Source organism: Filicampus tigris, chromosome 2 (genome assembly GCF_054856515.1).
Source record: "Filicampus tigris isolate MCC_2025a chromosome 2, RoL_Ftig_1.0, whole genome shotgun sequence".
Classification (NCBI taxonomy): domain Eukaryota; kingdom Metazoa; phylum Chordata; class Actinopteri; order Syngnathiformes; family Syngnathidae; genus Filicampus; species Filicampus tigris.
The window spans coordinates 3,613,162-3,629,410 of record NC_141218.1 but is presented as its reverse complement, the minus strand read 5'-3'; the positions used below and the strand labels follow the sequence as shown (position 1 = coordinate 3,629,410).

General features: G+C 43.9%; 1 protein-coding gene across 2 annotated transcripts in view; it reads right to left on the bottom strand.

Moving 5' to 3' along the window:
- Positions 1-16,249, bottom strand: part of LOC147150929 (pyruvate carboxylase, mitochondrial-like) — a 147,252-nt gene that overhangs the window by 123,856 nt on the left and 7,147 nt on the right. For both annotated transcript variants that reach the window (XM_086018546.1, XM_086018556.1), the window contains exons 2-9: positions 15,670-15,806; positions 13,742-13,835; positions 13,294-13,384; positions 9,988-10,153; positions 9,754-9,899; positions 6,595-6,712; positions 5,641-5,708; positions 4,580-4,663 (exon numbers count right to left, since the gene is read on the bottom strand). In XM_086018546.1, the coding sequence (XP_085874672.1) occupies positions 4,580-4,663; positions 5,641-5,708; positions 6,595-6,712; positions 9,754-9,899; positions 9,988-10,153; positions 13,294-13,384; positions 13,742-13,835; positions 15,670-15,806 (904 nt within the window). The remainder of the gene's footprint in view (positions 1-4,579; positions 4,664-5,640; positions 5,709-6,594; positions 6,713-9,753; positions 9,900-9,987; positions 10,154-13,293; positions 13,385-13,741; positions 13,836-15,669; positions 15,807-16,249) is intronic.

Sequence of the window (16,249 nt, the reverse complement as noted above, 5' to 3'; positions counted from 1 at the left end):
AACTGTGCAGTGCGCACGCACAACCTGCTTCTTCCTTGACAATCACGCTATGTTTTTATGGTTTAAGACAAGTGACACAGTACAATATACTGTATGTGAAGCCTCAACACCCAACGCAGGGTTGCAATTTTTCCATCGGAGTGCATCCGGCAACGTTCGGCCTCACTGGGCATTTGTAAATTGCTGGCTTTTTTTTAAATTTTTTTTTTTGGGCCTTCATGGCTGAATGATTTTGAAAAATAATCTCCTTGCAGTTTTCACAATCAATATTGCAATTTAATACGCTTTTTTTTTCTTTTTTTTTTTTTCCAAGGTCCTCTTCCTCTTTATTTTTTAACAGGCAAAAGCAATGAATCAAGACAATAAATGGACAGATTACACATAAACCACAAATTCCAAATAAAAGGCTCCGTGCGTGATCAAGCAGCAGCTGGTTGAAACTTTCAAATGATCGTAACTTCGATGCTAAAAAATGACAGCATGACAGGCTTGCCAAATTAAGATGGATTTGGACTAAGGTTCGACTCGACAACACAGCCACAAAGCGAAGTCACCCAAACACTGCCGAGAAGATCATCATCAAAATGTTTCATGGGAGAAGCAAAAAGTGACTAATGAGTTGTCAAAAGCCAATCAGCGCAAAATCCACTCGGCTTTTCCCGCACCTCCAGACGCTCGGTGTAAATGTTTGCGAGTAATAATGCTTTTGTCAGCGCCGATCCGCACTGTCTGGAACTACACAGCCGTGAAATGATTTCGCACTGTTCGTTCGGCGAGAAAAATTTGCCGGCATTTGCATGCAAAACGGCGCTTTGGCTTCCTCGGAGACAATGGCGAGCGCAAGGTGCAAATTGCAGGCATGCATGGGTGCAAGTGCTCAGCAATGAAATGAGATGAAGAATTCTGAGGGTATGCGCAAGGGACCGGAGGTGGTACATGTCCTCACAATCGCAAAAGTAGATGTCCTGACTCAACTCAAGTTGAGTTACAAAAGTACCGACTCTGAAATGTACCGAGGTGCAAAAGTAAAAAGGAGTTTTCATGTCAATTACAAATACAGTTGAGTTGAGTTGAATATTGTGAAATAAGGAACAAAAAAATGCTAAAGTAGCTAACGATAGCTTAAATAAATAAATAAATCAAAATATGCATTACTCCTGTTTTTTTTTTGTTTTGTTTTGTTTTGCAGATTAGATGGAGCATTTTTCAGCGCCTCCTGGTCCCGGAAATGTTCACTGCACACGTGCGTGCTTGCCGGTTTTTGTGCACACGGGGGCTTGACAAAACTTGCCTGAGCACACTTTTTTTTTTTTTTTTACAAAAGTGTGGAATAACATGCTAGTGTGCTCCTATTTTGCTGTTTCTGGTTGCCACCCCGATCCCCCCCAGCTCTTGTGTTTTTTTTTTCTAGCTAATTCATCTCATCACTACCAATCAAGCCACATGTAAAATTAAAGTCGCCTTCCTTTAAACAAAACGATGGATGGGGAATATCTTGGTGCTTTAAATCTCTTGCTGTATTTTCAGAATGAAATGAGTAAAAAGTTCCGATCTTAGTTTTCAAATATGCAAAATAAACTATGTAGTAGCTCATCTTTTTATTATTTCATATCCCCACAGTAGCAAGGCGGGAGGAGGTATAAATATTTTGGGGATATGAGGCAACGCTCGTCGATCTCCTCATTCTACTAAAGATTAGGGCTCCTACATCTACTAAAGATGATGTCATCGATTTATATCCACATATGAAAGAGGCCCAGGTCACATTTGAAAAAATAATCTGAATTGTACGGGGAAAAAAAAAAAAAAAAACTGAGCTGCAGTGTGAATGCAGCCTAACAGGAAATTATTATATTTCTTAATGCAACGAAAACGATTCTGAACGATTTGAAAAAATGTCTAATTCCGATTTTTTCTTTTTTTTTTCTTTTTTTTTTTAAATCAATATTGCTATTGCGATTTCATATGTGATTCATTTTTCAATGTATTTCATCTTGTATTTTTAAACACAAGCAATAAATGAATCTGTATTGCAATAAACAGATTTATTATACATCCTGTAAAATTCCCATGAATAACACTCATTTTTGAAAAAACAAAACAAAACAACAATAAATAGAGTGGGAGTATTATTCAGGGGGCTTAACAAGACACAAAAAAGGTCACATTGTATCGTTTTACCAGTGCCTAGGCAGCACTTAGGGTTTGTAAAAAAAAAAAATTTATAGCGCATTTCATACACAGACTAACATGGTGTGGTGATTTTGTGGGGGCGTATTATACACGAGTGCGTGTTATTCACATGATTTTACGGTAAATGTTTTGGTCTAATAGAAGAGCTTCGAGGGATGCAAAAGTAAAGGCAAATGAACCATGACTTAATACGAAAGATGTTTATCGACTTCATTTGGAGTTGTTAACTTATTAAAGACTTTGACTTGCCGGCTTTTTGAAGTGTTCAGGATAACAATTTCACAAAATTTGACCAACAAGGGTCATAAAGATAAGTCAGTGGGTCTTGAGAGCAGAAGGCCTTTGCAAATTGCGCCGTTCCGCCTCCACATCCTCGACCATCCAAGCACAAAATAATAGCGCCCTCGTTGGATTTGCAATTGACGTAGTTTAAAAAAAAAAAAGTCCAGATGTCATGTTAGTTCAGTCATAAAAAAATACTATCTACAGTATGTATGTCATTTATTGAAGGGTAACATCTCTTTAATTAAGACAGCGAATGGTTCATGTCGATGTTATTTAGGTCCGTCCATCCATCCATCCATTTTGTGATCGTGACACTTTATTCGAGCGAACGGTTCGTTAAATGCGTGATTTTACTGGGCTTTTACTGAAGGCATCCTGAGCGTGTTCAGAGTCTTCACTTACAGGAAGGAGAAAAAAGGAAAAAAAAAAAAAAAAAAAACTGTCCAGTTCTACGAAGAGAAAATCAGTCTTGTGCCACTTTAGAGGAATCCCAAACAATAATCATCCTTGGCCAGTTTGTATTCAGCTCCTCTCTTACATAAGATATTCTCTCTCCGTATCACACTGTTATTTCTTGGGCAAATCTCTCTTGTCCTTGTCTTCATCGGATAGCTGCATGAAATCTCCTCTTTGAGCCCCCCCGCCCTCTGCCCCCTTCAGATGATGTTGTCACAGCTACTTTAGTCCAAAGTCAGGCAGCCTGGATGTTTATTGAGAGTTGATTCCAAATGCACTCAAACAAATTCTACTTTCACATATTTCAAGTCCACTCACACGCGCGCTTGTTTGTCACAATGCTAATCGTGTTGGGACTTCAATATCATAATGCCCTTGTAAAGTTATAAGAAAAAAAAAAAAACAGATCTGGTTTTTTTATTTACATACTTTTACCCTGTTCACATGCTTTGAACTGATTTAAAGGGAAAGTCAACGCAAAAAAATTCTTTGCAATCGTAAGTTCGATGTGCCTTCACTAGTGTAAACATGGCATTCACATTAAATGGGGAAGTCAACGCAAACGGGTTTTTTTTCATGACTATGTTCTATGCAAGCCCACTAGTTGAAACAGAACATTCTGATATATATATATATATTGCATTTGTGGAATAAGTGTTAATTCACTCGTTTTTAGCCATCTCCGGGGGCGGCCATTTTGTCTTCTGTCGCCTGAAAATGACATCACAACTGCTCACAACGACCAATCACGGCTCCGATTCAGAAAACAGGTCAGCCGTGATTGGTCGTTGTGAGCAGTTGTGATGTCATTTTTAGGCGACAGAAGACAAAATGGCCGCCCCCCCAGAGATGGCTAAAAACGAGTGCATTTTGCTGCTTAACTTATATTCCACAAATGCAAAATTAGTCAGAATGCTGTGTTTCAACGAGTGGGCCTGCTGGGAACATATTCTTGAAAAAAATATGTTTGGGTTGACTTCCGCTTTAATAGTGCGTTTGTAGAATATGAGTTAAGCAGCAAAATCACCCCGTTTTGATCCATCTCAGGGGGCGGCCATTTTGTCACTTCTGTTGACTGAAAATGACATCACAGTTACTCAGGTAACGACCACTCACACCTGTTTTCTGAAGCTGATCCGTGATTGGTTGTTACCTGACCAACTGTGATGTCATTTTCAGTCGACAGCAAGTGAAAAAATGGCCGCCCCTTGAGATGTACAAAAACAGGTGGATTTCACTGTTTAACTCATATTCCACAAACACAACATGAATCGGAATGCTGTGTTTGGACTAGAGGAGGCACATTTTTGTGGGTAGACTTCATCTTTAAAGTTGTGAAAACACACAAACCCCGTGAGGTGTTTGAACACAAACAAAAAATTGCATAAAATGCACATAGCGCATAAAATGTAGAAAGGGCAATAAGTATTGTAGTGCCTGTTCAAATTATTCAAAAACAAACTCAACGCATGGCTCGAGTTAATTTTGTTTTTGTACATGGCGCTCCTCCTCATTCACTCAATGGATTCCATTGTTAGTTGCCATCACAACACGTACGTTGTACTTCCTACCATGACGTATACGACGGCTATGACAAAAAAAAAAAAAAAAAAAAAACAATGCGACACAGCAGGGGAGCACTTACCAATTTGGCGAGGTTGACAGCATCCGAATGAAGGCGGTTTCTCAACTGAGGGTCCAATTGGAAACCCGGCGCAATCTCCACCACCTAGAAAGACAAGCATACCTGTTAGCGACAAGCTAGCATGGCATAGCATGTTTGCATAGAGGCCACGGACACAAGTAAATCCCGCTTCGATCACTTTCTGTATCTTTATTCATACAACGTTGTTTAAGCGGGAGGTTGAAAAAAAAGCTAGCCCCGACGTATTTGTGCAAACGCAACACTTGGCCTGGGGCCGTAAAGCCAAGCTAAATGACCCGAGAAAATTCAAATTGTAAGGGGAAAAAAAAAAAAAAATGTAATAAAACACAGTAGGAAGTCAATCAGCCTTCTTATCCCATCTTTTCCTCCTCCTCCTCCTCCGCCCCCGCCAAGTATGAATTTCACTTCTAAGACAGAGGGACTAAAAATATCCCATCAGTACTCCAGCATTCCAAATCTATTCCAACAGGCGGGCCACTCTTCATGTGAGCGAGGGAGAGGAAAAAGATCTTAGATTCAGGCCAAATGCAGATCAAGTCACGTCACGTCAAAGAGCAGCAGTATAGTAGCTCCCCAAACAAAATCAGATCAGCCGCCGCGTCCATTGCATGGCGCGCATGTGACCACGCGACACTTCTCTCTGCTGAGTCACGTTTCCTCAATTAAATACGGTGACGCTCGCACAGCCAATTCGCCAGGAGAGAATCAATGCAGCACCGCGCTGCCTAAAGGGCGAGAGTTCATTTCCGAGATAACTCCGAGAGCAGAGTTGACGTGGCGGAGGGCCCTTTAAGCGCCGCACACGCGCACGATAAGAGCATTAGGACATTTTCAATGCGCTATTATCCTCTTGGCACCTACGACACACTGTAATCTTCGTTATCGTAATCAAGTCAAGTAGGAATCCGTTGCCTCATGACAACGCTGGGCGGAGGACAAAAGCCTGTTACGTGGTTTTATAATAGCGGCCGCGCTTGAAGGCGAGACCCCCGCGCCGGGCGCGGCCGGCAGCGGAAACGCAGACGGTGGGAGGAAGTCACCTTTTGGTGGCGCCGCTGAATGGAGCAGTCTCTCTCGTAGAGGTGGATGACGTTACCGTATTTATCTCCTGTGGAGGCAGACAGTCCAGAGCGTGACAAGAGGAAACAATTTTTCCCCACTCCAAAAAAAAAAAACAAAAAAACAACAACAACAAAAATAGAGACATTTCAAAACAGCTGGTGCTATGACTCACATCGTAGTCATCATAAGAAGTCGATTCCAGAAACGGCCCAGGGGTAAATTTTCTATTTTTTTTCACAAATCGATACTATTGGTCCGTGCCCGCGTCATCTGTTATTTTTACGAATTATCAACCAATTTATGGTGTTGAAAATAGCTTGAGAACAAATCTATTAGTGTTGTAATACGGAGCCTCTTTCCTCACTCTGCGGGAGACGCACTAGCGAGTGAAAATACATTTGAGTAAGGCGGTTTTGTTCAAAATCAACCGCCGTAATGCTTTGGTGCAGAAGGAACTGGTCAGCCACAAAGTGTGCTGATTCATCTGCACCTGTTCATCCGCTTGGCCAGATCAAACCACCTGCACGTCAGCAAAAGGCGGCAAACATCACAATTGTTCGAAAATTGTGGCGGGCAAAAGAGTGGAAAACAGCCAGTGGCCAAAAGAAGATAAAGTGAAATTCACATTTGAAGAAAATGTTTGCTGCGGTTGCACAAAACCTTTGAAAGTGCCACAAACATGTCAGGACCGAGATCCACACGAGGGCCCCATTTAGTTCCGTAAAACACATTTTTTTTCGAAATAAAAATCATAACTTAAGTACTGGCAAAAGTGGTTGTCAACTTTGTTAAGCGAGCATCTGTTGCATGTAACCAATAAAGTAATCTAAACTATTGTAAGTTACTTTGAAAGTCAAGTAATCAGTAAGGACATTCCATTTCCACCGGCGGGGAGTTCTGTCCACCGGGGAAATCGAGGCGCGTGCACTTACCGAGGATCTGCACTTCGATGTGTCTCGGTTTCTCAATAAACTTCTCGACAAACAGCGCGCCGTTGCCGAAAGCCGTCAGCGCTTCCGAGTAGGCCCGTTGGTAATTTTCCTCCAGTTCCTGACAAACAGAGCGAGAAAATCCATCAGCAGGAGGCCAAAAGTCATTTCAGTCACATCGTTTCAACGCGGTTTGGCAAGACACAATGAAAACTTCAACTTCGGCAGCCGGTCGTTACATGTTTTTTTTTTTGTTGAAAAATATCTCCCCCACTTTGCCACGTCAGTTTTTGTCTTTTCTGGCGTCAGCACGGAATTTGGTGCACACAAGCCATGGCACGAGGGCAAGTCAAGGGCATGACTCAATCTGTGTTGTCAGTGTGCGACATGTTGCCGGCCGGCCCATGCTGTTGCCCCCCCCAGCTTGGAGAAGTCGGGGGTGGGCATGATTCACCATGGCCTCTCGCCTCAAGGGAGGATAGTCCGCTCGGCGTCTCAAAGGGAGGCAAATCGAGCAGGTGCTCCGGGCTGCGTCGTGCGTCATCAGTGCCAGCCCAAACTTTTTTTTTTAGCCAATACACAAGACAGCTTCTCGCGTAATTTGGCCAGGCCGCGGAAAGGCTAATTAGCTTTCGAACGTAGCCGACGTTTAGCGCTGTTGTACACACGCTCAATGCGGAGACTGGAATCAATTGGACAAATGACACCAAAAAGATGTTAAAGGGAAGTCTACCCCAATTTTTTCTTGACAAGAGTATGTTGTATGCGCCAGAGCATTCTGATAAATATTGCGTTTGTGGCAGCAAAATCTATCCGTCTCAAGGGGCGGCCATTTTGTTACTTCTGTCAACTGAAAATGACATCACAGTAGCTCAGGGCTCAGGTAACGCCCAGTCATGGCTCAGCTTCAGAAAACAGGTGAGCGACTGAAGTAACAAAATGGCCGCCCCCTGAGGTGGCTAACACCAGGGTGGGTTTTGCTGCTTAACTCATATTCCACAAACATAAGATTAATCAGAATGCTGAAGGCACATAGGACATATTGCAAAGATTTTTGGGGGGATTGACTTCCCCTTTGAGTCTGTGATAGTGACTATCAGCCGAGTCCATCCGTCAGCCACAAAAGCTTGCATGAGTCTCGGCCCGTTTTTTTCACTCACTTACGCCTGTTACGATAACACATTTTTTAGAATGATTTATTTTCCCCAAAACGATCAGAATAAACCATCATAAAATGTTGTCGTTGTTTTTAAATGCTGCTGATTTTATGAAAGAGCATCTTAACTCGAGGATATCCTCCGAAAGAGCAAATAACTTTATTTCTCAAGAATATGAAGCATTGGCACTGAAATGTGGATCCATAAATAAAAAGTCTTGTATAAATTACAAAAATATAAGAGTATACCAGACTCAGGCTCTGTTCACAAACATTTTACTTAGAAAAATATGAAACCTTTGGCACAGAGGTATAGAGAGTCACTAATATCTTCCTCTCCCACCCCTCGAAAGGCTGGTTGCACCGGTGCAACCTCTTTTTTTTTTTTTTAGGCGTACAATTGAGAAATTGGTGTCAGTCTAGAGGCCCGTATATACAAATAATAATAATAATAATAATAATAATACGACGACCAATCATGGCTCAGCTTCAGAAAACAGGTGAGCTGTGATTGGTTGTTACATGAGCAACTGCGATGTCATTTTCAGTCGACAGAAGAGACAAAATGGCCGCCTTCTGAGATGGCTACAAAAGGGTGGATTTTGCTGCTTAATTTATATTCCACAAACGCAATAGTCATCAGAATGCTGTGTTTGGACCAGTCGAGGTGCATAGAACATATTCTTGTTAAAGAGGAAGTCAATGAAAACTTTTTTTTTCTTCAAGAATATGTTCTATGCAGGCCCAGAAACAAGCCATTCTGATAAATAGTGCGTTTGTGGAATAATTGTCAATCCACTTGTTTTTAGCCGTCTCTGGGGGCGGCCATTTTGTCTTCTGTCGACTGAAAATGACATCGCAACTGCTCACAAGGACCAATCGCGGCTCAGATTCAGAAAACAGGTCAGCCGCGATGGGTCGTTGTGAGCAGTTGTGATGTCATTTTCAGTCGACAGAAGACAAAATGGCCGCCCCCAAAGATGGCTAAAAACGAGTGCATTTTGCTGCTTAACTTATACTCCACAAACGCAAAATGAATCAGAATGCCGTGTTTCAACTAGTGGGCCTGCTGGGAAGAACATATTCTTGAAAAAAATATGTTTGGGTTGACTTGCGCTTTTAAGAATTTTGGGGGTTGATTTCCTCCTTAAGAGCATTTTTGGCGTTGGACTTTCTCACAGTGATTATAAATTCATCTCTTGTTTAGACCAAAAAACAAAAAAAAAAAAAGGTGGACATGGCCAAATTTGAGAAACAGGAACGGAAAAAAAAAAAAACATTGGTGGCATCGGAAGCTGGTGGCAGGCTCTCAGTGAAATGGTGTACAGCGACAGCACGAGGGCAAGGATGCGCCTGCGGGAGGTCATTTGAATGTTTGAGTTGCACATTTCAGAGACAGCCGCACGCCACGAGCACATTAAAGCGATGCTCGGTTGAGGAAAGAAGCCACATCAGGCCCACCTGCAGCAAAGGGGAAAACAATGCGTCACTCGCCACTGACTTTGTTCTTCCCAAATGTGTCTTGCGCAACCGACAAGGGGCAAGAAAACTCAATTAGTTTTCATAAGATGCAAAAACAAACGGCTGGGACTTGAGGAGAGAAAAACGCGCAAAGAGCAAGACGGGCGAGCATTGGCAGAACGAAGGCAATGCATCACTCGCTGCCGCCTGCATCGATGGAAATTTACATTTGTATTATTTGCCGGGGCTGTTTTGTCTGTAAACATCACTTATGGGGGAAATACGAGGCATACGTTCCACACGTGGGGTAAAGTGTGATGATACATTCCGGTAATTGGACCGCGGGCACGCTGGAAATTGATCTGAAAGTTTGAGTTGCCGTGCACGCTTCAGGAACCTCCAGAGGCAATTTCAGACGAGCAGAAGGTGAGTGGCACGCGGATATAAACGAGCAGCTCCTAATAGCCGAGCGATTCCACGCTAAAACAGGAATGTCATGAATGCCGAGCGCAAACGCGTCCGGAGGGGAGGTCGGGAGGGCTCACCTCGTACTCGCGGACCACCCTCATGCCTCGGCCGCCGCCGCCGTAGGCCGCTTTGAAGATGACGGGGAAGCCGTAGCTCTGGGCGAAGGCGTGCGCCTCCTGCAGACTGCTGATGGGGGCGTCCGTTCCCGGGACGACGGGCACACCTTGTCGAGCACAAGCACAAGGCGTTACGCGGGAGCGAGCGCGCCTTCCACTTCCCGAGTGTTGGTCGCACTCCCTTTGCCCTCGTACCGGCGCTGATGGCGAGGGCGCGGGCCTCCACTTTGTCTCCCATCTTGCGGACCGTTTCCGGAGCGGGCCCCACAAACATCACATCCGCATCGGCGCAGGCCTGAGCAAAGTCCGAGCGCTCTGACAGGAATCCGTAGCCCGGGTGGATGGCGTCCACGTCGTTGTCCTGTGGGAAAGAACGACACGTTGTTGACAAGGGATGACGAGGGGGTGTCCGGTTGGACCTTTCTGATTATTACCACAGGTGTCCCGCACGGGTCGATTCTGGGTCCGGTGCTTTTTACGCTTTATATTAACCCATTAAGGTCGTGAGCGCATAACCGCGGTTCTACCACTAAAGCCAGGGAGCGCTGTTGCGTCTTTCTACCATTCGAACCGGGAGAGCGTATACGTCATTTTCTTTTTTTAATATACCAAATTTTTTGGGGGGCCATAATGGCGGACGCGGGAGGTCTGAAATAAGTGATGGCAGTGGTATAGATGACGCGCTTGTGGACTTTGAGCCAGTGGAACTAGTCGAACGTGATATATGGTTAAAATATACGTTAGACAATGACAATACCGACGGCTTTGAAACAGAATAGAGGTCATTACTCCTCCATTTTTTTTTATATTAGAAATCGTGCTTCCCTTACACTGACACTTTATTTTTACATTTTTGATCGAAACGGTAAGCAATAATAAACTCAGCCCTGTGTGAAAGCCACGCCTAAGATCTCAAATGATGTTGGAATTCTCTTGCTATCTGCTACAGGGGCGGAGATATTAATTATTTTCTAGGTGTTGAATTCCCGGGAAAACCACAAAGTAACGTCAGTTAACATCTTTAAGCTGATGACGCTATTTCATAGTTGTATAGCTGACACTGTTCCGCAAGCGGTGGAAGGCTTGCAAACCTTCTTTGCGTCATTTTCTAGAAGCCCTCGGTTATCTCCAGCTTGTCCTTACCGTGAGCAAAACGAAATGTACCGGTAATTTGTTTTCCAAGGCTAAAGCCTTGGACGTTGATGCTGTTTTTTTTTTTTTTTTTTTTTTTTTTTATCTCTGCCTCTAATGGTGCCATCGTGGAGAGAGTGCCTAGCGTGTGATAAATGTACTTTTCAATTCCATATCGATGTCTTGTCACCAAACTGCGCCAAGAAAATGGCTACTTGTTTGGAAAGGCGCTTTCCACTGCTTTGTCAGAGGAGGATGATGATTGAAGCTGCGTTTTTATCTGTTGTGGACTGCAGCAACGTCGTCCAGAGACGTGCCCCCGGCTGTTACTACCCCTCCGATCCTTCGCCTGTTTACCATTCAGCACTCGGGTTCATCTCGGCTGCTAGCTACACGACTCGCCATTGCTCTCTCTATCAGTTGCTTGCTCGGCCCTCCCTTTCCATTCAACGCCAGATAGACAGGCTAATATTTACCACCGGTAAACAAGCCCCTCTTATATACCGATTTTGGTTGGACTGCTTTTAGCGTCCAGGAATTCCCTGCAAAAATCTATGAAAAAACGTCTTCCCTCCTCTCCCTTGAACCATTTTCAACATCTGCTCTTCTGTATTTGAAATTCGCCTCGCAATGGTCTCTCGTCACTGTAAATGAGGGCAACCACAGCGGCCCACGAGATCAATAAAGGTGATTGCATTGAATTGAACATGGGAACCCAAGCGGGGTCACTCAAGGTCATGTAATTTCCGCGTCAAGTGACAGAAAAGGAGACTGGAGACGGAGATGCTATCAAAAACACACACGCACGCGCCCGTGCGTAGCATCTGCTCCCAGACGCAAGGATGACTGTAATCATGGACGATGCTGCCGTTCGCGGAAGTACGGACACACGCAGACACAAACGGGGAGCTGGCGTTCACATCAGCCACGGGAGCATAACAGTAACCCGTGGAAGCGGCAAATAAGCTCCAAAGAGGAGAGCGTTACGCGTGCTTTTGACGGGAATGTGCTAAAGAGCGTATTAAGGAAAGCGAAGGACAAAAAGAACAGAAGTGACAAGCTAATTGCTCGATGCGGCTAAGGACGGGGGGGGGGCAATGCAACATGACATGTACTCAACACATATTAAATGTCAGCTTTATGGAAATGTTCTGATATTTTTATGCCTTGACTACAATGAGAGGTCGGGGGGGAAAGAAAATGTCGGATTGAAAGACATTCGGGATGAATAGTAGAAATACTATTGTCGTAATCCATACTAGTGATTCGGGACAAACGATTGTGGAAAATAATCCAGTTGCTATTTTTTTTTTCCCCCTCAATATTGCGATTGCGATTTAATATGCAAAGATTTTTTTTTTTTCAACTTCCTCTTCTCATGTATTTTTGAACAAACAAGCAATAAATGAACAATAGCCGATTAGTAAATAAATGTTTCGGTGTTATAGGTTAGCCTGACGCTAAAATAAAGGCAAACGAACATTGAATTAATATAAAAGACAGTTTACTTAATAGGTCTGAATTTCAATTCAGATTTACCAAAACAATTCGATTTGATTCACTAGGGCCCGATTTGATTTGATTCCCGATTGACTGTTTGATTTTCGATTCGGTTAAAGATTTCACGCAGTACCATTTTTCCTCCCATATGGAGACATTCTCCAAAGAAGCAATGCTGCAAATAGTAGAAACTTCTTGCTCTAACTTGCCGCATTTGAAAAAATATGAATATTTACATTCAGAATTGGACCCAATGCAGTTACATTAATCATGTATGGTTTATTGAACATGACCTGATCAAACAATAAATCATTTCAATCCATTCCAACTGTAAACTCATGACATTCACGTTCCTGTGACTGTCTCACAAAGTTTCAGTTCATTGCCGTCTTTGTGTTTTGTTTTTTTTTTTCAAACCCCAAAAACCTCCAAACATCTGCCATTACGCTTGTTGCCGCTGATTTCAGTTCGTCCGCCATGTTGTTTCGCTACGCTACTCTTGCGTTGTGACGAGATCTCGCGTAAGGCGAGAAGTCACAGGAAAAAGACATATTAAAAGGATTTCATGAATCGATATCGGGCTATGAAAAGGAAAATCGATTCCGTTCGATGAATTGAGTGATTATAACCCAGCCCTATTAGTCATAAATCAGATTACAAACAAATTGCAGCAGCACTGCACAAGAAGTGAAATGAACTACTGCACTCATGTGATTTGGAGTCAGCGAACTACATTGACTCCAATTGAAACGCGCCGCCAGAAACTCTCCCGACGCAGTTGGTGTGAATGCAGCATTAGAGATGATTTCGAGATCGTTTGGTTTTCAAAGTGCTCGATCAATATAGCTGAGCAAAGTATTGACAGTCGACCTTGGCTACTTTGATGATGTCGGGGATGTCCAAGTAGGCAGCGACAGGCGGCAGACCTTTCCCAATGAGGTAGGCCTCATCTGCTTTTTGCCTGCAAAGACCAAAAAAAAAAAAAAAAAAAAAAAAAAATAGTGTCAGTCAGATCAGCTGAAATTTAAGGAAAACAACAAGGCAAAGAAAGAACACTCGCACTGAGGATGTTTGGGCAAACATGCCAGGTTGAACGTTGGTAACGTCGATATAATTCCGCCGACGGCCTGCCCACAAGGCCTCACAAAAGACACACTGAGAGGCTTCCTCTAATTGCGCGTGGTGATCAATAATCCGCAGTGGCAGATGAGCCGCTCGCTCACCAATCTGGCCGCCAGCCTCCTAACTTACTTCGAGCACTTGGAGCGCGGCGGGCCATTTCGCAAGCCTTCCTTTCCGATGGCAACGGCGAGCATACCTGTGCATCTGGCCGGTGTCCTGCTCCGAGTAGACGGCCACCGTTCGAATCCCGAGCTCGGTGCAGGCTCTGAACACGCGGATGGCGATCTCACCTGCGGCAAGAGGTTTGCGCAAGTTGAATTGAGGAGTCGTTCATTTTCGGCCCAGATTTGGCCGCTTACAATATTGCAGACAAACTGCAGGGGGAAAACTAACAATGTGAGTTCAGCAGCGAAATGCAGCCCGTTTTCGCCGTCTCGGGGGGCGGCCATTTTGTCTCTTCTGTCGACTGAAAATGACATCACGGGGATCAGGTAACAGCCAATCACGGAACAGCTTCAGGAAACAGGTCAGCCGTGATTGGTGGTTACCTGAGCCCTGAGTAGTTGTGATGTCATTTTCAGTCGACGCAAGTGACAAAATGGCCGCCCCCAGAGAAGGCGAAAAACAGGTGGATTAACTCTTATTCCACAAACGCAATATTGAGAAGGCCTTGTTTCAACTAGTGGGCTTGCATAGAACATATTCTTGAAAAAATATATGTTTGGGTTGACTTCCGCTTTAAAACGCACCCGTTTCAAAGGCACGTTACCGATGAACTGGCAAAATGTGAATGCAACACGATCCCGTTCCATCGAGTTCCACGCTGACCATAATGTGAAAATACGGCGCCAGAAAATCATTGTTTCGGTTTGTTACCTGGTTGATTCCACAAGGCGCCACTCACAATCTACCACCGTAATGTACTCGACATAATTTCACCGGGATGACTTTGTGGGTTCGCAAAATACGATGTCGACAATTTTGACTTTTTTTTTTTTTTTTTTAATTCTACATCGACCGCGTAAGCTACGTATCGCTTTATGTTCAATACAAAGGATTGATCAATTATTTCAGGCTAGTTGCACGCGCTATTATTTTAGTGTATTCTTTGATGGAGTGAAACACCACATTCAACCATCTCTTGTGAACATAAAGCTGTGTGAACGATATTTATTTACTCAGTGCACACTGCCGGGAGGTTTGATTTCAAGCATTTGGACTTGGTTCTGAACAAATTTATTTTTGGGCTCTCATGTGGCACTCCTGGACTACAATTTCTGAGGAGCACCCATATGACTTGCTTCAGGGTTCTGACTGACTAAAACATATCACAGCTCAAAAAGTACACATTTTGCTCACAACACAAAGCTAAAAAAATATATAATACTAAAAAAAAAAATTAAAAAAAAAAGGAGAAGAAGAAACCTTGGAAAACTTGAGAAAATCTCTCCCTCGCACGCACACACGCGCACACAGCAGCCCAGCTCAGTCTGGCGCACTGCAGTGTGATGAACGTAGTGTAGATATCGTGTCACGCCAAAGTGAAGGACAGACACTGACGGAAAGCCCGACGGTGTGTGTGTGTGTGTGTGTGTGTGTGTGTGTTTCAAGAGCAAAAGCCAACTGAATCACAATGATGGATTAAAGCAGTTTAATAGAGCTTTGAAGGGGGAAGGCTGACATGAATCTTTCAATGTGCATGCAGTGTGTGTGTGTGCGTGTGTGTGTGTGTGCGTGTGTGTGTTGGGGGGGGGGGGTCTCCACACTTGGCAATGTTGGATAAAGTACGAAATAAGTCGTAATCTTCAGCCGCTCGTACGAGTCCTAATTTGGATCATTTGTCTTCGGTTTTATGTTTCGTATTTTCCAACCCAAGAATTCAAACTGCAAAGAGCCCCTTGCTAATTAAATAGCGTAACTGATTGCCACTAATATGCAAACCTCCTTCAGGACATTTCCCGTACCCCAAGCGCTGAAGTGAATGACACGAATAGCGTTGAGCGTAAACCCGACTTTCTGCAATAACGGTGACAGACGACGCGTCGGGGTGTTAAAATTGATCCAAAAAAACGAGGCGGATCGCGCTTCAACCTGAAGCATGGGCAAAGCAAGGCGCGCTCTTACCTCTGTTTGCCACCATCACTTTCTTGATTGGCCGATGCTGGCTGGGCGGGGCCGAGTGGGCCAAGCGGAAGAGGAGACACGCCCTCCTCGCGGCCAGCAGGCTGAGGCCGCCTTGCGCTGCAGCGTAGCGCAACATCCTACGGGAGACATTTTCATGTTACGGGAAATTGGGGATACGCTTTACAGCCGCAACGCTTCAAATAGCCGCCTTTCAAACGGCCAGACGTACTGCACAGGAGGTTTTGGGGACTCATATCATGTTTATTATTGTGCTTACTGCTCTTTTTGGGGCACTGCAAACCACATTTAAAATATATATATATATATATATATATATATATATATATATATATATCTCAATTTGTCAACAATTCCATCGCAATCATCATTTTATAAGCAGGAAGTGTGACAGCCAATCAGCAGCCTGCCTGGCACAGCCCAATTAGCTACAGGTGTTTTCGAAACAACACCCCTATCGTCGACACCTCTATCGTCGCCTCCGAATCGCGACAAACCGTCAAACTATTCCAAGAATCACTAAACCATATTTGTGCCACTTTATTTCCATATTCAGCCATAT